Source organism: Bombina bombina, chromosome 5 (assembly GCF_027579735.1).
Source record: "Bombina bombina isolate aBomBom1 chromosome 5, aBomBom1.pri, whole genome shotgun sequence".
In the NCBI taxonomy this organism is placed as follows: domain Eukaryota; kingdom Metazoa; phylum Chordata; class Amphibia; order Anura; family Bombinatoridae; genus Bombina; species Bombina bombina.
The window spans coordinates 404,176,112-404,203,098 of record NC_069503.1 but is presented as its reverse complement, the minus strand read 5'-3'; the positions used below and the strand labels follow the sequence as shown (position 1 = coordinate 404,203,098).

Genomic DNA, 26,987 nt, shown 5'->3' with positions numbered 1-26,987 from the left:
TGATAGATACTCAAATAACCACTCGTTACAACCAAGGTATGCAGAATACCATCTCTGAATGCACAACACATTGAACCTTGAAACAACATGAAAGTATGGATCCATCCTGCCTTGTATCAACGGTTTAGGCTGGTGGGGGTGTAATGGTGTGGGGGATTTTTTTTGGCACACTTTGGGCCACTTAGTAATGCTACGGCCTACCTGAATATTGTTGCTGACCATTTCCATCCCTTTATGACTACAGTGTACTCATCTTCTAATGGCTACTTCCAGCAGTATAATGCACCAGGTCACAAAGCTCAAATTATCTCAAACTGGTTTCTTGAACATGACTAACAGGCCTATTTATCAAGCTGTCAAATGCAAATACGCTGGAATTCCGCAGCGTAATTGTGGCGAGCTTGATTTGCCTCATTTATCAAAGCCTACAGACCGGCAAAAGTTTAAATCTATGACGTAACATGCGATCCACCGGTCTCAGTCCAACACAGATCAATGCTTACGTCATTGCAGATGTTCCGAATGCAAATTCGGCACTATCTGACTACTTTTGCTATTTAACAAATTTCTAACAGGTACGTTCGCAACTAATCTGGCCCAGCGTACCTGCTTTTCAATCCACCGCCCTGGAGGTGGCGGATGCCATAGGAATCAATGGGAGTCTGAAAGCAGCGAAAGCTTATGTTAGATGCTGCCAGATATCCCATTGATTTCTATGGGAGAATAAAAGTTATGTTTACACCTAACACCCTAACATGTACCCCGAGTCTAAACACCCCTAATCTGCCGCCCAACACCGCCGCCGCCTACATTATACTTCTTAACCCCTAATCTGCCGCCCCGACACCGCGGCCACCTACATTATACTCATTAAACCCTAATCTGCCGCCCCGACACCACCCCCAACTACATTATACTTATTAACCCCTAATCTGCCACCCCGACACCGCCGCCACCTACATTATACTTATTAACCCCTAATCTGCTGCCCCTACACCACCGCCACCTACATTATACTTATTAACCCCTAATCTGCCGCCCCTACACCGCCGCCACCTACATTATACTTATTAACCACTAATCTGCCGCCCATACACCGCCGTCACCTACATAAATGTATTAACCCTATCCCGCCGCTCCCGGAGCCCACCGCAACTAAATAAAGTTATTAACCCCTAAACCCCTGGCCTCCCACATCACTACCACTTACTAAACCTATTAACCCCTAAACCACCAGCCCCCCACATCCGCATAAACTAAATTAACCTAATATCCCCTAAACCTAACAACCCGCTAACTTTATATTAAATATTAACTCATCCCTATCTTATAATGAATTTAAACTTACCTTTAGAATTAAAATAAACTATATTAAACTACTAATTAACCTACCCTAACTATTATCCTACAATTACATTAAACTATATTAAGCTATTAATTAACCTACCCTAACTGTTATACTAAAATTACATTAAACTATATTAAACTAATAATTAATCTACCCTAACTGTTATACTAAAATTACATTAAACTACAAATTAAATTAACTATATTATATTAGACATGTGCGTTTCGATTCGGAACAAATCAAAATTTGGACGAATTTCTTAAATTCGGAGATTCGGATCGATTTGGATTTCCGAATTATGATAGTACCGAATCTACCGAATAAATCCAAATTAGTTCGGATTTATTCGTTACATTCGGATGGCCATGGATTACACTAGTATTGTACAGTATATTAGGTTATATCACTCTGCTATGGGTTACACCTAATATACAGTACATAATACTAGTCTAATACACAGAACATCCCACCTAACACATACTTAAATTCCGAATTTCTGAACCGAACCGAATCCAGCCGAATTTATTCGAATCTGAATGAATCCAAAACGAATCCGAAACGAATTCATTCAAATTTTTCCGAATGCGAATCAATCCGAACCGAAATTTGAAAACATCAAAATCGATCCGAACCGAAACGAATTTTTCCGCCATGCACAAGTCTATATTATATAGTTAAAAACCTAACCCTACTCAAATAATTTGAATCTACTATTAAAAATGACAAAGTTACAAAAAACTAACAACTAAGTTACACAAAATAACAAACACTAGGATACAAAAAAAAATAAACACTGTTACACAAAATAAAAAACAAATTATCAAATATTTAAACTAATTACACCTAATCTAAGAACCCTATGAAAATAAAAAAGCCCCCCCAAAATAAAATAAAAAACTTAGCCTACAATAAACTACCAATGGCCCGTAAAAAAAAATACAAATACCCCGCCCCAACAGAAAAACCAACCCCCCAAATAAAAACCTAATCTAAAAAAACCTAAGCTCCCCATTACCCTGAAAAGGGCATTTGGATGGGCATTGCCCTTAAATGGGCATTTAGCTCTTTTTCCTTGCCCAAACCCTAAGCTAAAATTAAAACCCACCCAATAAACCCTTAAAAAACCTAACACTAACCCCAAAAGATCTACATACTGTTTCTGAAGACCTGACATCCATCCTCAACGAAGAGGCAGAAGTCCTCAGCGAAGCCGGCAGAAGTCTTCATCCAAGTGGGCCGAAGTCTTCATCCAGGCGGCATCTTCTATCATCTCTGAGGGCATCATTAATGCAGAAAGAAATCTATACATTTTGGAGCAACATATGCTGCCATCCAGATGTCGTCTTTTCCAAGGGACATCCCAGCATTTTCCAGCAGGACAACGCCAAACCACATTCTGCCCGGATGAAAAGCGCATGGTTGCGTAAGCGGAGAGATGCAGGTGCTAGCATGGTCTGACTGCAGTCCTGACCTGTCTGTGATTGAGAATGTGGGGTGCATTATAAAGCACAAAATAAAGCAACAAAGGCCCTGTACAGTTGCACAGCTGAAGATTTACATAATGGATGAATGAGGGAAAATTCTGCTTGGAGCCAGCTGGTGTCTTCAGTTCCCAAAGACTTAAAGGGACACTGTACCCAAATTTTTTCTTTTGTAATTCAGAAAGAGCATGCAATTTTAAGCAACTTTCTACTTTACTCCTATTATGAATTTTTCTTCGTTCTCTTGCTATCATTATTTGAAAAAGAAGGCATCTAAGCTTTTTTTTGTTTCAGTACTCTGGACAGCACTTTTTAATTGGTGGATGAATTTATCCACCAATCAGCAAGGACAACCCAGGTTGTTCACAAAAATGGGCCGGCATCTAAACTTACATTCTTGCATTTCAAAGAAAGATACCAAGAGAATGAAGAAAATTTGATAATAGGAGTAAATTAGAAAGTTGCTTAAAATTTCATGCTCAATCTGAATCACGAAAGAACATTTTTGGGTACAGTGTCCCTTTAATAAGTGTTATTAAAATAAAAGGTGATGTTACACAGTGGTAAATAGTTGAATGTCTCAACTTTTTTGGAGTGTGTTGCAGCCATCAGATTTGAAATTAGTGTATGTTTTAAAAAATAAATTAAATTCACAACGTAAAACATCAAATAATGTGTTAATAATGTGTTTTCAATATAGTACAGGGTGAATTGAATTTTCAAATTACTGTTTTTGATTGTTTTTTTGCATAATGTCATTTTGTTTATATAGATTTAATTTTTAATCAAAATAACTATATAAATACTAAACAAAAACTAAAACAAAAAATACAAATGCAAGGACTCTGGGAATATAAAATGTATCTATTATTGGAAGAAAAAGTTTTATATTTTATGATAATTTTGCATTTCTTTTCTCTTAGCTTCTGCAGGCATCTCTGTTTCACAAAGGAAAGTTCGTCAGATCAGTGACCCAATTCAGCAAATTTTGCTTCAGCTACATAAAATTATCTATATCACCCAGGTGTGTAGTAGTTTTTTTGTGATATTGTGGCTATAATTACGGTTAGAGGGGTCCATTTACTGTGCCTCTAAGAAGTTACATACAGTCATTATTTCAGCATGTTCACTTGATTAAACATTAAACATGGCATATTTTGAAAAAGTCCCTCAAATTAAAACTTTTTTGTTTTTAACTTAAAATTGACTGGAGAATACTATACATGCGAAAGGTATTTTATCATGGTTATGATCAATCTTGAAGTCATCTAGATTTTTTATTGGCCAGTTTATTTACATCATTGGTGGGGGGGGGGTTCTATTGGGATGTTTCTAGTTTTTAATTTGCTTATAACTACAGGTAGCCTTCAGTTTACGCTGGGGTTAGGTTCCAGAAGGAATGGTTGTAAATCGAAACCGTTGTAAATTGAAACCCAGTTTATAATGTAAGTCAATAGGAAGTGAGGGAGATAGGTTCCAGGCCCCTCTCAAAATTGTCATAAGTAAACACCTAATACATTATTTTTAAAGCTTTGAAATGAAGACTTTAAATGCTAAACCGCATTATAAACCTAATAAAATAATCACACAACACAGAATATATAATTAAACTAAGTTAAATGAACAAAAACATTTGCTAAACAGCATTATAAACCTAATAAAATAATCACACAACACAGACTTCACTTGCATTTTTCTGCAAACAGTTCTTTCTATGCATTCCAATCTGGACTGATTTATAGACAGGAAGATCTTGTTCCTTTGAAATCTGCTCGATAGCTCAGGTCTGGTTATACTGATTAATTTCAGCTTGCTTGACACAAGCGGACAGCTCCACCTACTGGCTATTTTAATAAATGCACTGCTTCTCAATGCTTTTCAATAGCAGTCACATGACTGGAAAAAAAGGTTGTTATTCTGAAACGGTGTAAATTGAACCGTTGTAAAACGAGGGCCACCTGTATTTAATTGAATAGTGTAAAAATGTGATGTGAAGTCGCTAGACAACATTGTCATAATAACTCTACTGTTTTTAGATTTCAATTTGTTTTATGAAATAAAAAATGTAGCAAACTGTAGTGTTACATAGCTCACACAAATACAGTAACTGTTTGCTTGTGCAAGTGAAATGAGTATGTAATTAACATTTTTTTTTTTTTTTTTACTAAAGTACTGAAGTAACAGTGTATGACGCAAGCTTCTAGAAATTAGTAGCTAAAACTGCAATGTGTGCAGGGCCCTTTAATATAGGTCACCTCCTGTTAGATTACTATGTTTTTGTTCAGCAATTGCAGTAGCTCTAACATATGTATGTTGTTGACTAAGCCAAAACTTTGCATTGCTGAGTAAAACAATGAATAGGGTTAAGCACATTTGTTTAAATATTTGACACAACATGCATATGTTGAGATTTAATAAGCAGCAAGGAGGGATATTACTATGTTACTAATCAGGAGAAATACTTATTCTACTCAGTTTTAAATACCTAACAAAAGGAGTCTCTTCAGCCTCACTGCCTTTACAAGTCCATACCTCCCAACTGTCCAAGATATTGCAGGATTATCATGGGAAAGTCGGACCACTGCCTATTTCACAGCTTCCCCGTGATAATTATGCAATATAATAGAGAAGTCTACCCATTGTCTATCCTAAAGCTTCCACCGGCTGGCCAAATGTTCTTTTTTCTAGAAAATGCCCTGGCCTTTGACATGACATTCTAAGACACCTGACCCCACTTATCCCAACCCATGTCAAAGCAGCCCAGCCCCCTTCTGTCACAGCTGCTCCACCCACAAGACCCCCTCACCTCTCTGTCCTGGAAATGTTGGGAGGTATCTCAATCTATATTGTAGTTTCATTAGCTTCTATGTTAATTTATATAGTGATTCACTAAATAAGGGAGAGGTGTATCAACGTTAGTCAATCAGCTGTATCAAATTACCCTGTAGAGGCTTGAGAGAGTTTTTAATACATTCAGCAGAATTAATCCAATGAAATATAAAATGTTTGAAGTAGTGTATAACCGTTGCAATCAAAATAACCATTCATTGTTTATGTTCTTTTTTTAAAGCTTCCTCCAACTTCACAGGAAAATTTGAAAAGACGAATTATTGAAAAATTCAAGAAATCTTTGTTCAGTCTCCAAAGTAACCCTTGCAACTTGAAAGCAGAAATTACAAAGGTATTATTTAATCATTAGAAAACAATGAGGTAGTTTACAAGTTATGCACATTAGAGGGTATTTAAAGGGACAGTCTAGTCCAAAATAAACTTTCCTAATTCAGATAAAGAATGTATTTTTTAAACAATTTTACTTTTATCACCAATTTTGCTTTGTTATATTGGTATTCTTAGTTGAAAGCTAAACCTAGGAGGTTCATATGCTAATTTCTAAGCCCTTGAAGGCCACCTCTTTTCTCAGGGCATTTTGACAGTTTTTTGGCACTAGAGGGTGTGTCATATAGATAACACTGTGCTCACACATGTGGAGTTCAGGTGAGCCAGTTCTGATTGGCTAAAATGGATATCTGTCAAAAGAACTGAAATAAGGGGGCAGTTTGCAAAGGGTTAGATACAAGATAATCACAGTGGTAAAAAGTGTATTTATATAACCGTGCTGGTTGTGCAAAACTAGGGAATGGGTACAAGTTTATTTTCTGTTTCACAACATGTCTGATATGGAGCTAGAGCCTGCTCTCGTGAATTCATGCTTATTATGTTTAGATGTACAAATTGCAGTTCCTATGCAATTTTGTTCTTCATGTGTCAAGAAAACCTTACAAAATAAAGGTAACATTTTTGAGCATAATGTCTCTCAGGATGATGTTGTTAAAATAATACCTCAGCTTTCTCCTGCTATGTCCCAATCCTCAATGGCATCACATGCAGTGCCCTGTGGTTCCTCTATAACTCCTAGTGGAGTTTATTTAAAAGCAGAAATTGCTGCCCAGGTATCTTCAGCGGTATCTCTGGCATTAGCTGCCATTCCCAGATTACAGGGAAAATGCAAGAGGAAATCTAGAAATTCAGAAAGTTAGCTGCCTGTCCTCAGTTCTGTTTCCCAAGTTACCCTTTCTTATAAGTCTGATGAGGAAGATACATCGGGACTTTCTGAGGGTGAAATCTCAGATTTGGACAGTATAATTCCTTCTTCTGAGACTGAGGTGGTATCCTTCAGATTTAAGCTTGAACACCTTTGTGTATTGTTAAAGGAGGTTTTAGCTACTTTAGATGACTCCGATACCCCTCTCGTTGTCACTCCTAAGAAATCTAGTAAACGTAATAGTTTCTTTGATGAACCTTCCACTTCTGAGGTTTTTCCTGTGCCGGACCGTGCTAGAGAGATTATCTCACAGGAATGGGAGAAACCAGGGGTGTCTTTTTCCCCGTCTCCCATTTTTAAGAAAATGTTTCCTATTGAGGACTCCATTAAAGACCCTTTGTATGCTGTACCCAAAAATGAAGGGCCCATTTCCACTCTGGCTAAGAGAACCACTATTCCTATTGAGGATAGCTGCTTTTTTAAGGATCCGATGGACAAGAAACTGGAGGCTTATTTGAAAAAGAATTATGTTCATCAAGGACTCCAATGGCAATCTGCGGTGTGTATTGCCACTGTGACTAGTGCGGCATCTTATTGGTTCAACGCCTTGTCTGATTCTCTTCAAGTAGAGACTTCCTTGAATGAAATTCAAGATTGGATTAAAGCTCTTAAGTTGGCCAATTCCTTTATTGCAGATGCAATTTTACAGGTTGTTAGACTAGGAGCGGAAACTTTTAGTTTCGCTGTCCTAGCCCCCAGGGCATTATGGTTGAAATCCAGGTCTGCGGACGTTTCCTCTAAAGTCAAGCTTCTGGTGATTCCTTACAAGGGCAAAACCTTGTTTGGACCCAGTTTGGCAGAAATTATCTCTAATATTATGGGTGGAAAAGGGTCTTTTCTACCTCAAGATAAGAAGAATAGGCCTAAAGGACGTCAGAGTAATTTGTGTTCCTTTCATAACTTCAGAGGAAAGCCTTCCCCTTCTTCTTCCAAGCAGTATATGTATACAGTTGGGATCAGATTTTAAACCTATTTTCAGTGCCTGGCAGTCCCAGGAAGGAGGTCCCAGGTGCTGTAGTAGTTTCTACACTGTGAGAAAATTAAAGTGTCTGACGGTGTGTAAACTTAGTGTAGAGGGCTCTCTACAAGGCGTTGTCTGTAGTAATATTTATATAAAGTGTCTGCATACTTTATTGTCAGAAAGTCTATAACACAAACTTTTTATCCCTACATTTGGAAGAACATTTTTTTAATTGGTGTACTTCCAGAAGGTTTTCTTGGAAGGCATTTTTAATTGGTGTACTTCCAGAAGGTTTTCTTGATATTCCTTTAGTATTCCTAGACTCTTTCAGTTTTTTACAGGATAGCTTTGACAAGAGTTTGTCCGCTAATTTTTAAAAGGTAAATTTCTATTTTGTCTGTTCTTTTTTATAGGAAGTTGGCTTACTTTCTGAAGTTCAGACTTTTGTACCGGTATTAGTTCGAATTAGGCCACTTGTGAATCCTATTTCTCCACCCTGGAATCTGAATCTAATTTTTTCTGCATTCAGCGTACTTTGTTGAACTAATGCATTCCATTGGCAGTATTGGCTAGTTAAGAACTACCAGAAAAAATTGGTTCTCCCCTTCCGTAACATGGACCATCGGCTTGGGTATTAAAGGGACATGAAACCCCCATTTTTTATTTTATGAATCAGATAGAGCATGTGATTTTAAACAACTTTCCAATTTACTTTTATTATCTAACTTGTTTTGTTCTGTTGGTATAATTGGTTGAAAAGGATACCTAGATAGGCTCAGGAGTGACTGATTGGTGGCTGCACATATAGGCCTCATGTTATTGGCTCACCCAAAGCTTTCAAATAGCTCCCAGTAAGTGCATTGCTGCTCCTTCAACAATGGATACAAAGAATATAAGGCTAATTAGATAATTAAAGTAAATTGGAAAGTTGTTTAAAATTATATTCTCTTTCTAAATCATGATTAAAACATTTTGGGTTTCATGTCCCTTTAATCCCATATGTTATGGAGGAATGTGGACTATCATCATTTTACGAAAGAAAACAAAATTTATGTTATCCTGATAAATTATTTTCTTTTGGAATGATGATGGTCTACAGGCCCCGTCTGTTTCAGTTTTTGGGTGACAGTTCTAATGACACCTCAACAGACCATGCTTTGTCTTTCCTACCTATATGTTTCCTATTCTCTACTCGGCTAAAGGTTAAACTAAGAAAGAGATGGGAGGTGGGAGGGATTTTAGGCTCTGTTATGGGTTCTTGACCACCTTCTAGTGGTGGGAAATATATCCCATATGTTATGCAGGACTGTGGACCATCATCATTCCGAAAGAAAATAATTTATCAGGTAAGCATAATTTTTTATGTATATATCCACCCAAAGAAATATATGTTCATAATTTTACACATGGTTACACATACATACCCCTATACTCAAGTAAAGCCTACACACATAGATATACACAGAAATAATCAATCACAAGAGGAGGCTCTTACAGAACCGATATTTCAGTCCACTTTGGCCCTTGACTTGGAAGAGGGGAGTTTGCATTTAAGATGCAAGTACTTTATATAAATGATCACATACATTAGCAGCCAAACTAGAGTTTTTGGTTAAGGAAGAAGGTGCTCCAACAGAAAAGTCCAGCTTTTAAATGCAAGGGGTCACTGTGAGAAATAGTAAACATCTGCTCTACTGGTAACTAAGAAGATTTTCAATGTAGAGGTAAGGGGGCATTACAGAACCCCTATTTCCACATCCACAAAGATTACCTTTTTCAAATGAGTGATAACATGTCCTTCTATTGTGCAGGAAATGACCATTATGATTGCCTCTGTCCCAACTAAGCACCAGGGACGCTTAATAGAGATATTCTTTATAATTCTGTATCACACCCCGAAAAAACATAGATTGACATAAGGCCCCATTTTGAAATGGGGGAGTCCGTTCTTTATTGCCCTTTTCATATTGGGTCTCATGCCCCTTTAGGTAGCAGGTGATTGCATACACCTTTTTAAAGGTGACAAACCCATAAAAACACTAAGGGCTAGACTACAAGTGGAGAGTTAATTTTTTACACGCCTGCAAGCTGGCAAGTTTGCCCATTTGCGAGCGCATGATAAATTACCAGCCATTACAAGTGACTGGTTATTGCTACTGTGAGCTTGCGATAGCAATTGGCACTTATAAAATTAACCAGAGATCAGATCTTTGTTTAATTTTATAAATGTGCTCCAAGTGCCCCCCAAAATACAGTGTAGTGTATATTATAAGTATATATATATATATATATAGCATTTTTATTTTTGAATAATATTACTGTACTAAGCAGTATTTTGGGGGTAAAGTTGGCGGGGTGGGGTGTCTGTAAAGGCACTTAAAACTGCCTTTACATTGGGGTTAATTTGAACTGTCTGTTCCTAGTAAATATATATTTATATTCTTATATACACATATTAACACATAGATACTGTATATATGTATATAATCATATACTTATATATTTACAACTTTATGCCATAGCTGCACAACTTACCCCCTTCGCTGTGCTAGTTATCATGCTGTGTCTCACGACATTAGAATGAGCCTCCCATTAGAGCCTATGGAAGCACGCTTTTGTAAACGCAATGCTTCCCAGCAATGTGAACACGAGCTCCCGTTCGCATTGCTGTCAACTTGTAATACCAGCGCACATTAGTGTGCCTGGTATTACTCAGTGGGGTGCAAATATCGCTTTCGCAAAAGCGATATTTAGCATTCTACTTGTAATCTGGCCCTAAAGTGAACACTTTTTTTTTCAGAACAAAAGCTCTCTTTTAAAAAAAGGGTCATATGCTCAGATGTCTACTCGGTTATCATAGCAACAGTGATGATGTTAGCAATCCTTCTTTTTTAAATAAGTGGTCCTGGGTTATATTGGCTTCCAGGTCATTGACATAACAGTGTGATATACCTTGCAGCACTGTTCTTATTTTGATTATGGTCCTGAGAGGCTAAAGATGTCATTATTGCATAAAAGTATATTATAAAACTACTCATTTGAAGGAAGGGGTTCTCCATTTAGATAAGTGTTTTAATGCCCTTATAGTTGTCACATCATGATATTATTAAAGATATTTCCCCTAATGTTCTTGGTCGAGATTTGAACAGCCAATAGGATTTCAGTAGATCTCATTCTATTGGCGAGATTACATATGCGGCACAGGCAACCCACGCCGCCCGTAATTTTACCTCGCACATCGGGGTATCACATAAACCCCTCCAGCAGTTCATAAACTGCCGTAAGTCGGATAAACTAGCGATGTCCAGAAATGTGCGTAAATACACATTTCCTAGAGTCGCCAGTAAATTTAAAAACTGCCGGCGCCTAAAAAAAGAAAAATAAGTTAAATCTCCTGTTAAAGTCTAACCGTCTCCCACTAATAAACCCGACACGTAAAAACCCCTATATCTGCCATCACCACACATCGCAACTAATAATAAATGTATTAACCCCTAATCCGCCAAAAAGAGATTTGAACAGCTGATAGGATTTTAGTAGCTCTCATCCTATTGGCTGATTTGAATTTGAAGATTAAAATCAGCCAATAGGAATGCAAGGTATGCCATATTTAAACGAGTAACTTGAATTCAATATTCAGTGTACGGCAGTGATCGTACGAAGAGGATCCTCCATGCTCCATGGCTCCGCTGTCGCTGGTCTTCAGTTCCGTGGTCCTCGAGGAAGATAGAAGAGGTCGCCCAGATGGAAGTAGATGTCGCCGTTTGGAAGAAGACTTCACCGCCAGACTTCAGGAACCATGAGTACCTATCTGGGGATTTGATTTAAGCTTTTTTTTTTTTTTTTTAGATTAGGAATTTAATGGGCACTTGTAAAAGAGCTGAATGCCATTTTAAAGGGATAGGAAAGTCAAAATTAAACTTGCATGATTAAGATAGAGCATTTCATTTTAAGACACTTTTAAATTCACTTTTGTTTTCAAATGTGCTTTGTTCTCTTAGTATCCATTGTTAAAAAATAAATACTGAAACAACAAAAGATGTGTGAACAACAAAAGTGTATAAAATATATGTTTAATTACATAAGTGAAATGGAAATATTAAAATATTGAAATATTTGTACATATAAAAGCGCTGATCAGGCGCAATGTTGAAGTGTAGCATACATTTTAACAATAATGTGATACAAAAAATGATAATAGAACAACGTGAGAGGTTTAGTATTTTCCAGTATGCGATTCGATGCGATGATTTTTCCAAATAGCCCAGATTTTGAAGAAAGATTTATGTCTTCAATGGGAGCTGGAACGAGATGAGGAAGACCAATAAACGACAGAAAAGGCAACAAAATAAGGTTTTCACTTTTACTTACACCGGAGGTCGGTGGTTGAATCCTGAAAGTTCCTTTTCGTGGCGTGAGACTCCAAACCGCAGCGGGCAGCAAAAGTTAATCCAGCAGAATATGCAAACACCTTTGCACAGGTGGCTGGAAAAGATGCACCTACGGAGGCCGGAGAGAGACAAACAAAGAGCACAAAAGAGCAACGCGTTTCAACCCGTAAACCGGGTCTTTTTCAAGCTCCCAACAGATAGATAAGTGTGTCATATATAGCCGATGAAATCAGGCTATTGGCTCAATTGCATCAGTGGGCGTATGTATTCCAAGATAATTTGTCAGCCACAATGTTATATGTATCACAGTTCACCCAAACCTTCAACATATATTGTATCAAAGAACAACTAGTATTATGTCAGAAAACAAATTACATATGTGCATATATGCCTCTATTTATAATGCACAACTTTAGTTGTATCAATTCCGCACAGAGGTCATTATGAGCATATATAGAAAATATAAAAAAACGCTTATAAAAATTCCGATATAATTTATTCAGATAGTCAAATTCAAATGTATATAAAATGAATTTAGGGAATATAAAAGATATATAGAAAAAAATATTTATATAAGAAATATATATAAAAAATATATAAAAAAATATAAAAAAATACATATAAAAAATATATGAAAAATGCATATATTGGCGACAATCAGAAAAGTGTATTTTGAGGAGGAACAGCAGATAACATCGGAAAGATACATTGATTATTTGAAATTAAAAAATAGAAACTATGTGTATAAGCTAATTATATAGAATAGGAGGTCAATCTTTTAGGAAACAGCCAATGTCAAAATCGACATTCAGACCTAGTGGATGTAACGTTTTTAAATCAAAAATCCATTTACTTTCTCTTTTTAAGAGATCATTGTTTATATTTCCTCCTCTCCATTTCTTTTTGACTTTTTCTATTCCAAGATAAGAGAATTGACTTAAATTTCCATTATTACACATACCAAAATGTTTAGCAATCGGTAAGTCTTTGTTTCTCTTTAATGTAAAATTTTCTATGGACCACATATGTTCTCTGATACGCGTACGTAGGGGTCTTGAGGTCTCACCTGTATATTGTAGACCACATTTGCACTGAATGATATAAATAATATTGCTATCTGAGCACCTAATAAGGTCTTTTATCTTATATGATTTTCCTGTTACGTTTGATTTAAATTCTCTACATTTAATTGAGTGTTCACAAGATTTACAGGTTAAACAGGGATAAAAGCCTAAAAGACTATTGCCCATTACGTCCAATTGATTAACACCGTTTGTATGACTATTGCTGTTGTATGTTGGTGCCAGGATGGTCTTAAGATTTTTCACTTTCTTGTACACTACTTGTGGTCTTGATGGAAGAATAGGACCTAATATTTCATCATTTTTAAGTAACTTCCAGTGCTTGTTCAGAATCTTTTCTAATAAATATTTATTTTGGCTGTAATTTGTAATGAATGGAATAAATATCTGCTCAGTCCCTTCTGTATCTTTCTTGGCAGTGTATTTGGTTTGTTTAGATTTGGCGGTTAATAAAGAATTTCTATCAACTAATCGAACCTCATTGAGAGTTTTCTCTATCTCGCTTTCTCTATAACCTCTCTCTATAAATTTTTGTTTTATCAAACTTGACTGATTTTCAAAGTCAGTTGGATTTGTACAATTTTTACGAATCCTCAAAAATTGCCCTTTGGGGATATTGTCCAACCATTTTTTATGGTGACAACTAGTATAATGGATGTAACTATTCGCATCCACCTTTTTAAAAAAAGTTCGGGCATTTAATTCATTATTATTGACAAAAATTTCTAAGTCAAGAAAGTTAATAGAGGTTTTATCACATATATGGGTGAATTTGAGATTAATTTCATTAGTGTTCATATCTTCAATAAATTTATCTAGTGATAGACAATCCCCTCGCCAAATGATTAAAATATTGTCAATATATCTTTTAAAGGACACCAGGTTTGCCCCAAGTGGGTAATTGGCTAAAAAATAATGTTCCCAATACCCCATAAATAAATTGGCATAACTTGGGGCAAACCTGGTGCCCATTGCTGTGCCTCTCTCTTGATTATAAAAATATCCTTCATAAAAAAAGAAATTGTGTGTTAAAATAAACTCAATGGCTTCTAAAATGAAAGTCTTCTGTTCATAATTCATAGATATATCTCTTTCTAGATAATAATTAATAGCTTTAAGTCCATCTTTATGATTAATACACGTATATAGAGATGTAACATCACAGGATGCCAACAAATAGTCATCCTGCCATGATACATCTCTTATAAGATTCAACACGTCTGTTGAATCCTTTAAAAAGGATGGAAGAAGTTTCACATATTTCTGCAGGAAAACATCCAAATATTCTGATAAATTGGCTGTTAGAGAGCCTATGCCTGAAATAATTGGCCTGCCTGGGGGATCTGTCATGCTCTTATGTATTTTAGGCAAACAATATAACAAAGGAATTCTTGGAAACTTGGGGAGAAGGTAGTCACGTTCTTTTACATTTAGAATTCCTTCGTCTTTAGCTTTATTCAAAATGGATATTAGACTCAATTTATATTTCTCAGTAGGGTCAGATTTTAGCTTTTTATAGGTCAATTCATCTGTGACTATATCATTACACATTTTTAGATAATTGCAGCTGTCCATAACTACAATCCCGCCGCCCTTGTCGGCGGGCTTGATTGTGATGTTTTTATTCTTCTCTAATTCTTTTATTACTTTTAACTGTTTTCTAGTTGTGTTATTATGAACATTTTTAGGTGTTTTTTCAGATAAATTTTCAATATCTCTGAGTAGCAATTTTTCAAAAGATTCAATGATGGGTCCCTTTTCATTTTTTGGGTAAAATTTAGATTTCTCTTTTAGATTAGTGTGAATAAATTTATCAGATATTAAACAATTAGAGACAATTAGAGAAATCTAAATTTTACCCAAAAAATGAAAAGGGACCCATCATTGAATCTTTTGAAAAATTGCTACTCAGAGATATTGAAAATTTATCTGAAAAAACACCTAAAAATGTTCATAATAACACAACTAGAAAACAGTTAAAAGTAATAAAAGAATTAGAGAAGAATAAAAACATCACAATCAAGCCCGCCGACAAGGGCGGCGGGATTGTAGTTATGGACAGCTGCAATTATCTAAAAATGTGTAATGATATAGTCACAGATGAATTGACCTATAAAAAGCTAAAATCTGACCCTACTGAGAAATATAAATTGAGTCTAATATCCATTTTGAATAAAGCTAAAGACGAAGGAATTCTAAATGTAAAAGAACGTGAACACCTTCTCCCCAAGTTTCCAAGAATTCCTTTGTTATATTGTTTGCCTAAAATACATAAGAGCATGACAGATCCCCCAGGCAGGCCAATTATTTCAGGCATAGGCTCTCTAACAGCCAATTTATCAGAATATTTGGATGTTTTCCTGCAGAAATATGTGAAACTTCTTCCATCCTTTTTAAAGGATTCAACAGACGTGTTGAATCTTATAAGAGATGTATCATGGCAGGATGACTATTTGTTGGCATCCTGTGATGTTACATCTCTATATACGTGTATTAATCATAAAGATGGACTTAAAGCTATTAATTATTATCTAGAAAGAGATATATCTATGAATTATGAACAGAAGACTTTCATTTTAGAAGCCATTGAGTTTATTTTAACACACAATTTCTTTTTTTATGAAGGATATTTTTATAATCAAGAGAGAGGCACAGCAATGGGCACCAGGTTTGCCCCAAGTTATGCCAATTTATTTATGGGTATTGGGAACATTATTTTTTAGCCAATTACCCACTTGGGGCAAACCTGGTGTCCTTTAAAAGATATATTGACGATATTATAATCATTTGGCGAGGGGATTGTCTATCACTAGATAAATTTATTGAAGATATGAACACTAATGAAATTAATCTCAAATTCACCCATATATGTGATAAAACCTCTATTAACTTTCTTGACTTAGAAATTTTTGTCAATAATAATGAATTAAATGCCCGAACTTTTTTTAAAAAGGTGGATGCGAATAGTTACATCCATTATACTAGTTGTCACCATAAAAAATGGTTGGACAATATCCCCAAAGGGCAATTTTTGAGGATTCGTAAAAATTGTACAAATCCAACTGACTTTGAAAATCAGTCAAGTTTGATAAAACAAAAATTTATAGAGAGAGGTTATAGAGAAAGCGAGATAGAGAAAACTCTCAATGAGGTTCGATTAGTTGATAGAAATTCTTTATTAACCGCCAAATCTAAACAAACCAAATACACTGCCAAGAAAGATACAGAAGGGACTGAGCAGATATTTATTCCATTCATTACAAATTACAGCCAAAATAAATATTTATTAGAAAAGATTCTGAACAAGCACTGGAAGTTACTTAAAAATGATGAAATATTAGGTCCTATTCTTCCATCAAGACCACAAGTAGTGTACAAGAAAGTGAAAAATCTTAAGACCATCCTGGCACCAACATACAACAGCAATAGTCATACAAACGGTGTTAATCAATTGGACGTAATGGGCAATAGTCTTTTAGGCTTTTATCCCTGTTTAACCTGTAAATCTTGTGAACACTCAATTAAATGTAGAGAATTTAAATCAAACGTAACAGGAAAATCATATAAGATAAAAGACCTTATTAGGTGCTCAGATAGCAATATTATTTATATCATTCAGTGCAAATGTGGTCTACAATATACAGGTGAGACCTCAAGACCCCTACGTACGCGTATCAGAGAACATATGTGGTCCATAGAAAATTTTACATTAAAGAGAAACAAAGACTTACCGATTGCTAAACATTTTGGTATGTGTAATAATGGAAATTTAAGTCAATTCTCTTATCTTGGAATAGAAAAAGTCAAAAAGAAATGGAGAGGAGGAAATATAAACAATGATCTCTTAAAAAGAGAAAGTAAATGGATTTTTGATTTAAAAACGTTACATCCACTAGGTCTGAATGTCGATTTTGACATTGGCTGTTTCCTAAAAGATTGACCTCCTATTCTATATAATCTTTCCAATGTTATCTGCTGTTCCTCCTCAAAATACACTTTTCTGATTGTCACCAATATATGCATTTTTCATATATTTTTTATATGTATTTTTTTATATTTTTTTATATATTTTTTATATATATTTCTTATATAAATATTTTTTTCTATATATCTTTTATATTCCCTAAATTCATTTTATATACATTTGAATTTGACTATCTGAATAAATTATATCGGAATTTTTATAAGCGGTTTTTTATATTTTCTATATATGCTCATAATGACCTCTGTGCGGAATGGATACAACTAAAGTTGTGCATTATAAATAGAGGCATATATGCACATATGTAATTTGTTTTCTGACATAATACTAGTTGTTCTTTGATACAATATATGTTGAAGGTTTGGGTGAACTGTGATACATATAACATTGTGGCTGACAAATTATCTTGGAATACATACGCCCACTGATGCAATTGAGCCAATAGCCTGATTTCATCGGCTATATATGACACACTTATCTATCTGTTGGGAGCTTGAAAAAGACCCAGTTTACGGGTTGAAACGCGTTGCTCTTTTGTGCTCTTTTTTTGTCTCTCTCCGGCCTCCGTAGGTGCATCTTTTCCAGCCACCTGTGCAAAGGTGTTTGCATATTCTGCTGGATTAACTTTTGCTGCCCGCTGCGGTTTGGAGTCTCACGCCACGAAAAGGAACTTTCAGGATTCAACCACTGACCTCCGGTGTAAGTAAAAGTGAAAACCTTATTTTGTTGCCTTTTCTGTCGTTTATTGGTCTTCCTCATCTCGTTCCAGCTCCCATTGAAGACATAAATCTTTCTTCAAAATCTGGGCTATTTGGAAAAATCATCGCATCGAATCGCATACTGGAAAATACTAAACCTCTCACGTTGTTCTATTATCATTTTTTTGTATCACATTATTGTTAAAATGTATGCTACACTTCAACATTGCGCCTGATCAGCGCTTTTATATGTACAAATATTTCAATATTTTAATATTTCCATTTCACTTATGTAATTAAACATATATTTTATACACTTTTGTTGTTCACACATCTTTTGTTGTTTCAGTCCGCACTGGGTGTTGTTATTTGCAAGCATATATATATTGCACTATATGGTTTAAAAATCACGTTTTCATTGTCTATTTTAAGCTGTTTTAGCGCCTGTGTTTTTTGAATTTTGTGGTCTCTTTTCAGAGTCCATATATATTCTATTTAAATCACTTTAGCAATTGAGGTTGGGAGTTTCCTCTTTATTATCACAGGTTTAATAATTTCCTTTTTGCGCAGTTAACCCTTTCGTTTTTTTGTCATTAAAAAATAAATACGCACACATCATACACTAGTGGGAGCTGCTGCTAATTGGTGCCTGCACACATGTGTCTCTTGTGATTGGCTAAATAGATATGTTCAGCTTCCTGTCAGTAGTGAAATGCTGTCCCTTCAGTAATGAATAACAAGAGAATGAAGAAAATTTGATAATAGAATTAAATTGGAAAGTTGCTTAAAATTGTATGCTCTATCTGAATCATAAAATAAAATTTTGGGGTTTACTACCCCTTTAAGGGCAGTAAAAGATCTGAATGCCCTTTTAAGGGCAATACCCATACAAATGCCCCTTTAGGGGCAATGGGTAGTTTAGGATTTTTTAGTGCTAGTTTTTTTATTTTGGAGGGTTTGGTGGGTGGGGGTATTTTTACTGTTAGGGGGAACTTAGTTTGTTTTAAATGTAAAAGAGCTGTTTAACTTAGGGCAATGCCCTACAAAAGGTCCTTTTAAGAGCTATTGGTAGTTTAGTTTTGTTTAGTTTAGGGGTGTTTTTATTTTATTTTCTAACGGCTAGATTTAGACTTTTGTCGGTAACGACCCGCGTATCTAACGCTGGCTTTTTTCTGGCCGCACCTTTAAAATAACTCTGGTATTGAGAGTCCACAGAATGGCTGCGTTAGGCTCCAAAAAAGGAGCGTATAGCATATTTAACGCAACTTCAACTCTCGATACCAGAGTTGCTTACGGACGCGGCCAGCCTCAAAAACGTGCTCATGCACGATTCCCCCATAGGAGACAATGGGGCTGTTTGAGCTGAAAAAAAACCTAACACCTGCAAAAAAGCCGCGTTCAGCTCCTAACGCAGCCCCATTGTTTGCTATGGGGAAACACTTCCTACGTCTGCACCTAACACCCTAACATGTACCCCGAGTCTAAACACCCCTAACCTTACACTTATTAACCCCTATTCTGCCACCCCCGCTATCGCTGACCCCTGTATATTATTTTTAACCCCTAATCTGCCGCTCCGTAAACCGCCGCTACTTACATTATCCCTATGTACCCCTAATCTGCTGCCCCTAACACCGCCGACCCCTATATTATATTTATTAACCCCTAATCTGCCCCCCACAACGTCGCCTACACCTGCCTACACTAATTAACCCCTAATCTGCCGAGCGGACCGCACCGCTATTATAATAAAGTTATTAACCCCTAATCCGCCTCACTAACCCTATAATAAATAGTATTAACCCCTAATCTGCCCTCCCTAACATCGCCGACACCTAACTTCAAGTATTAACCCCTAATCTGCCGACTGGAGCACACCGCTATTCTAATAAATGTATTAACCCCTAAAGCTAAGTCTAACCCTAACACTAACACCCCCCTAAGTTAAATATAATTTAAATCTAACGAAATTAATTAACTCTTATTAAATAAATTATTCCTATTTAAAGCTAAATACTTACCTGTAAAATAAATCCTAATATAGCTACAATATAAATTATAATTATATTATAGCTATTTTAGGATTAATATTTATTTTACAGGTAACTTTGTATTTATTTTAACCAGGTATAATAGCTATTAAATAGTTAAGAACTATTTAATAGCTAAAATAGTTAAAATAATTACAAATTTACCTGTAAAATAAATCCTAACCTAAGTTACAATTAAACCTAACACTACACTATCAATAAATAAATTAAATACAATTCCTACAAATAAATACAATTAAATAAACTAACTAAAGTACAAAAAATAAAAAAGAACTAAGTTACAAAAAATAAAAAAATATTTACAAACATTAGAAAAATATTACAACAATTTTAAACTAATTACACCTACTCTAAGCCCCCTAATAAAATAACAAAGACCCCCAAAATAAAAAAATGCCCTACCCTATTCTAAATTACTAAAGTTCAAAGCTCTGTTACCTTACCAGCCCTGAACAGGGCCCTTTGCGGGGCATGCCCCAAGAAGTTCAGCTCTTTTGCCTGTAAAAAAAAAACATACAATACCCCCCCCAACATTACAACCCACCACCCACATACCCCTAATCTAACCCAAACCCCCTTAAATAAACCTAACACTAAGCCCCTGAAGATCTTCCTACCTTATCTTCACCATACCAGGTTCACCGATCGATCCAGAAGAGCTCCTCCGATGTCCTGATCCAAGCCCAAGCGGGGGGCTGAAGAGGTCCATGATCCGGCTGAAGTCATCATCCAAGCGGGAGCTGAAGAGGTCCATGATCCGGCTGAAGTCTTCATCCAAGCGGGAGCTGAAGAGGTCCATGATCCGGATGAAGTCTTCTATCAATGGCATCTTCAATCTTCTTTCTTCGGGAGCCATCATCTTCCATCCAACGCAGAACATCCTCTTCTCCCGACGCCTACTAGCCGAATGACGGTTCCTTTAAATGACATCATCCAAGATGGCGCCCCTTGAATTCCGATTGGCTGATAGGATTCTATCAGCCAATCGGAATTAAGGTAGGAATATTCTGATTGGCTGATGGAATCAGCCAATCAGAATAAAGTTCAATCCGATTGGCTGATTCAATCAGCCAATCAGATTGAGCTTGCATTCTATTGGCTGTTCCGATCAGCCAATAGAATGCGAGCTCAATCTGATTGGCTGATCGTATCAGCCAATCGGATTGAACTTGATTCTGATTGGCTGATTCCATCAGCCAATCAGAATTTTCCTACCTTAATTCCGATTGGCTGGTAGAATCCTATCAGCCAATCGGAATTCGAGGGACGCCATCTTGGATGACGTCATTTAAAGGAACCGTCATTCGGCTAGTAGGCGTCGGGAGAAGAGGATGTTCCGCGTCGGATGGAAGATGATGGCTCCTAAAGAAAGAAGATTGAAGATGCCGTTGATAGAAGACTTCATCCGGATCATGGACCTCTTCAGCTCCCGCTTGGATGAAGACTTCAGCCGGATCATGGACCTCTTCAGCTTCCGCTTGGATGATGACTTCAGCCGGATCATGGACCTCTTCAGCCCCCCGCTTGGGCTTGGATCAGGACATCGGAGGAGCTCTTCTGGATCGATCGGTGAACCTGGTATGGTGAAGATAAGGTAGGAAGATCTTCAGGGGCTTAGTGTTAGGTTTATTTAAGGGGGGTTTGGGTTAGATTAGGGGTATGTGGGTGGTGGGTTGTAATGTTGGGGGGGGGTATTGTATGTTTTTTTTTACAGGCAAAAGAGCTGAACTTCTTGGGGCATGCCCCGCAAAGGGCCCTGTTCAGGGCTAGTAAGGTAAAAGAGCTTTGAACTTTAGTAATTTAGAATAGGGTAGGGCATTTTTTTATTTTGGGCGGCTTTGTTATTTTATTAGGGGGCTTAGAGTAGGTGTAATTAGTTTAAAATTGTTGTAATATTTTTATTATGTTTGTAAATATTTTTTTATTTTTTGTAACTTAGTTCTTTTTTATTTTTTGTACTTTAGTTAGTTTATTTCATTGTAGTTATTTGTAGGTATTGTATTTAATTAATTTATTGATAGTGTAGTGTTAGGTTTAATTGTAACTTAGGTTAGGATTTATTTTACAGGTAATTTTGTAATTATTTTAACTAGGTAGCTATTAAATAGTTCTTAACTATTTAATAGCTATTGTACCTGGTTAAAATAAATACAAAGTTACCTGTAAAATAAATATAAATCCTAAAATAGCTATAATATAATTATAATTTATATTGTAGCTATATTAGGATTTATTTTACAGGTAAGTATTTAGCTTTAAATAGGAATAATTTATTTAATAAGAGTTAATTAATTTCGTTAGATTTAAATTATATTTAACTTAGGGGGGTGTTAGTGTTAGGGTTAGACTTAGCTTTAGGGGTTAATACATTTATTAGAATAGCGGTGAGCTCCGGTCGGCAGATTAGGGGTTAATGTTTGAAGTTAGGTGTCGGCGATGTTAGGGAGGGCAGATTAGGGGTTAATACTATTTATTATAGGGTTAGTGAGGTGGATTAGGGGTTAATAACTTTATTATAATAGCGGTGCGGTCCGGACGGCAGATTAGGGGTTAATAAGTGTAGGCAGGTGGAGGCGACGTTGAGGGCGGCAGATTAGGGGTTAATAAATATAATATAGGGGTCGGCGGTGTTAGGGGCAGCAGATTAGGGGTACATAGCTATAATGTAGGTGGCGGCGCTTTGCGGTCGGCAGATTAGGGGTTAATTATTGTAGGTAGCTGGCGGCGACGTTGTGGGGGGCAGGTTAGGGGTTAATAAATATAATACAGGGGTCGGCGGTGTTAGGGGCAGTAGATTAGGGTTACATAAGTATAACGTAGGTGGCGGTCGGCAGATTAGGGGTTAAAAAAATTTAATCGAGTGGCGGCGATGTGGGGGACCTCTGTTTAGGGTACATAGGTAGTTTATGGGTGTTAGTGTACTTTAGAGCACAGTAGTTAAGAGCTTTATGAACCGGCGTTAGCCCAGAAAGCTCTTAACTACTGACTTTTTTCTGCGGCTGGAGTTTCGTCGTTAGATTTCTAACGCTCACTTCAGACACGACTCTAAATACCGGAGTTAGAAAGATCCCATTGAAAAGATAGGATACGCAAATGACGTAAGGGGATCTGCGGTATGGAAAAGTTGCGGCTAAAAAGTGAGCGTTAGACCCTTTTTTGACTGACTCCAAATACCGGCGGTAGCCTAAAACCAGCGTTAGGAGCCTCTAACGCTGGTTTTCACGGCTACCGCCAAACTCCAAATCTAGGCCATAGAGATTAGGTTTAAATTTTTTATTTTTGATAATTTGATAATTATTTTCTGTAATGTTAGACTTTTTATTTTTTGTAATTTTAGATTAATTGAAACTTAGTTTTTTTATTTTTAAAGTAATGTTAGGTTTTTTATTTTAATTGTAATTTAGTATTTTTTATTTTTAGGTAATAGGGGTTAATTTAGGGGGTGTTAGGTTAGCGGGTTTAGTAATTTAATTCGTTATTTGCATTGTGGGGGATTGACGGTTTTGGAGTTGATATCTTAATTAGGTTAATTGTGTTGTGGGGGTTTGGCGGTTTATGGGTTAATATACTTTATTAGCTAGTTTGTGATGTGGATGAATGGCGGATTGGGGTTAATAGTTTAATTAGGCATATTGAGATATGGGGGTTCGGCATGTTAGTGATTAATATATTTTATTAGGTAGTTTGCAATGTGGGTGAATGGTGGATTAGGGGTTAATAGTCTAATTAGGCATATTGTGATGTGGGGGTTGGCAGATTAGGGGTAAATATACTTTATTAGTTATTCCGGTGGGGGATTGTGGTTGACATGTAGATATTGCGCATGTGTTAGGTGTTAGTATTTTCAGGGAGTTACGGTGCTCACATATTCAGCGTAAGGCTTGCTGCGCCTGCCTATGTGTGGTGAGGTGAAAATGGAGTAAAATTTCTCAATTTTCGCAGCATAAGTCCTTGCGCTGAATATGTGATACCAACTTGCGACACCATTTTATTTTAGCTTATGGGAGTAAAAATTAGCGGTGAAATATATGTGCCGCATGTATATGTGATAGCAAAACCTGACTAAACACTTGCGTCACCGGCTTTTGCGGCCGACACCACATATGTAATCTTGTCCTTGTGTTTTGATAGCAGGGCTTAAAGACCTTTTTTAATCTAATCAATAATAAATTGTAGGTGTACAAATCAGGGCCGTCTTTAACACAGGGCAAAAGGGGCAGCTGCCCAGGGTCCAAGAGTCCTAAAAAAAAAAAAAAAATTTTTTTTGTTCATACCAGACTGCTGATGTGACATGGGGAACACACACATTCAGTCCTAATACTGTCACAGTCAAAAGTACTCTGCTTATATATATTTTTTTTTTTTTTAAACTGTGCCAGACCGTGCCGGTGTCATGTGACATGCCAAGCTATTGCCATGTGCTGTTTTAGATGTGCACTGTGCAGCACTGAATGCTAAGCCCTAACTCGGCATCTAGCCATTCCCACTGCATCAGAAAAGGTCCTGCTGGGGTTTCCACTGTTACCAGGTAACTGCAGGGCCGTCTTTAATATTGACTGGACCCTGGGCAAACATTTTCTTGGCCCCCCACCCCATGCAATTTCGCTCTCCACCCGAACATCCCAAAAAACAACTAAATAATTTTTAAAAAATGAAATAAAATGCAATATGTGAAACTGGACCTAAGCAGTACTAATCAGTAAATAAATATATAAATTCCTCCACTGTGGATTTATTTAATATTCTTTTGAATGTGATTCTAGTGTGAGGTTAGCTGGTTAAAGAGATTTAGGGCAGCCAACAGGAGCAAAGCAAGGTAAAGACTTGTTCCCTTAACAAACTTCAGTTAGTTGATCTTAGGGCCACAGCAGAAAGAGCAGGGCTAAGGGGACCAGTAGACCGGATGCTGTCTGCCCAAGGCTGCATGGATACAGTGTGAGATGAGTCACACAGCCTCAAGACTGAAGAGAGCAGTGTCTGCAGCTGCACAGATGCTCAAATCCTCATGTGCCTGCCGCTCTAGCTTTCTGCTGCATGCGCCTACAGTCAGCCCTACCCAGAAACAATCCCCACAACCAGAGCAGTTACCTGGTAACAGTGGTAACCCCAGCAGGACCTTTTCTGATGCAGTGGGAATGGCTGGATGCCGAGTTAGGGCTTAGCATTCAGTGCTGTACAGTGCACATCTAAAACAGCACATGGCAATAGCTTGGCATGTCACATGACACCGACTCGATCTGGTACAGTTTTAAAAATAAATAAATATATAAGCAGAATACTTTTGACTGTGACAGTATTAGGACTGAATGTGTGTGTTCCCCATGTCACATCAGCAGTCTGGTATGAACAAAAAAAAAAATTTTTTTTTTTTTAGGACTCTTGGACCCTGGGCAGCTGCCCCTTTTGCCCTGTGTTAAAGACGGCCCTGGGTAACTGCTCTGGTTGTGGGGATTGTTTCTGGGTAGGGCTGACTGTAGGCGCATGCAGCAGAAAGCTGGAGCGGCAGGCACGTGAGGATTTGAGCATCTGTGCAGCTGCAGACACTGCTCTCTTCAGTCTTGAGGCTGTGTGACTCATCTCACACTATATCCATGCAGCCTTGGGCAGACAGCATCCGGTCTACTGGTCCCCTTAGCCCTGCTTTTTCTGCTGTGGCCCTAAGATCAACTAACTGAAGTTTGTTAGGGGAACAAGTCTTTACCTTGCTTTGCTCCTGTTGGCTGCCCTAAATCTCTTTAACCAGCTAACCTCACACTAGAATCACATTCAAAAGAATATTAAATAAATCCACAGTGGAGGAATTTATATATTTATTTACTGATTAGTACTGCTTAGGTCCAGTTTCACATATTGCATTTTATTTCATTTTTTTTAATTTTTTTTTTTTTTTTGGGGGATGTTTGGGTGGAGAGCGAAATTGCATGGGGTGGGGGGCCAAGAAAATGTTTGCCCAGGGTCCAGTCAATATTAAAGACGGCCCTGATACAAATACATGGAAGAACTGAGAAAATGTGAATATAAATGCCATTTTGTATATTTCTAAATGATTGTTAGTGCAAGGAGTTTTTGGACCTGATTATGTACAACATTTCAAAAACTGAGAAAGTCACAAATAGACAAAATTTGCAGTGAAAAATAGGGCAACATTGGTTTCAACTGTTCTATGGTGTTGAATTATAAATGTCCAAAAAAGTTGCTTAAGAGGTTTTGTTTTTTTCCTGATGGATTGTAATACTACTGTCAGAAAAGTCTAATAGTTAAACATATATTTTTAAAACCCATTTTTAAAAGCAATAATGAATATTGGAATACACCTTAAAGTAATACAATTACTGAAAAAGTTCCAGTTTCCTTTAAACAGAAGATGTTTTATTTATTTTTTGTTTCTTTGTTTGTTAATTACTAAAGAGATATACCAGGGTGGAACAGTTGAAGAAGCTTATGTAGATCTTAATAAAATTAGTGAGAAAGTTAGTTAAAGGGACATTAAACTCAAAATGGAATGCAAAATAAAATGTTTAAGAATAATTAAAAAGCAATAAAATTTACATTAATTCTTTTAAACGGCTTTACTGTTCTTTAGCTCTTTAAAATGTTATTTTCCACTCCCCCAGAAAGCTTGAGGGGCACACAGCATATACATATGATACAACCTTACTTATGCTGTTGTATAATACATAGTAGGCAAAATACAGCATATACATATGATACAACCTTACTTATACTGTTGTATAATACATAGTAGGCAAAATACAGCATATACATATGATACAACCTTACTTACGCTGTTGTATGATACATAGTAGGCAAAATAAAGCATATACATATGATACAACCTTACTTACGCTGTTGTATGCTACATAGTAGGCAAAATACTTTAGGGCCTCTCCA

The 26,987-nt window shown here is 36.6% G+C and overlaps 1 protein-coding gene across 1 annotated transcript in view; it reads left to right on the top strand.

Moving 5' to 3' along the window:
• NEK10 (NIMA related kinase 10) overlaps positions 1–26,987 on the top strand; it is a 1,556,164-nt gene that overhangs the window by 1,351,743 nt on the left and 177,434 nt on the right. Inside the window, exons 30-31 of the mRNA XM_053715742.1 lie at positions 3,753–3,853; positions 5,900–6,010. Coding sequence (XP_053571717.1) covers positions 3,753–3,853; positions 5,900–6,010 — 212 coding nt within the window. The remainder of the gene's footprint in view (positions 1–3,752; positions 3,854–5,899; positions 6,011–26,987) is intronic.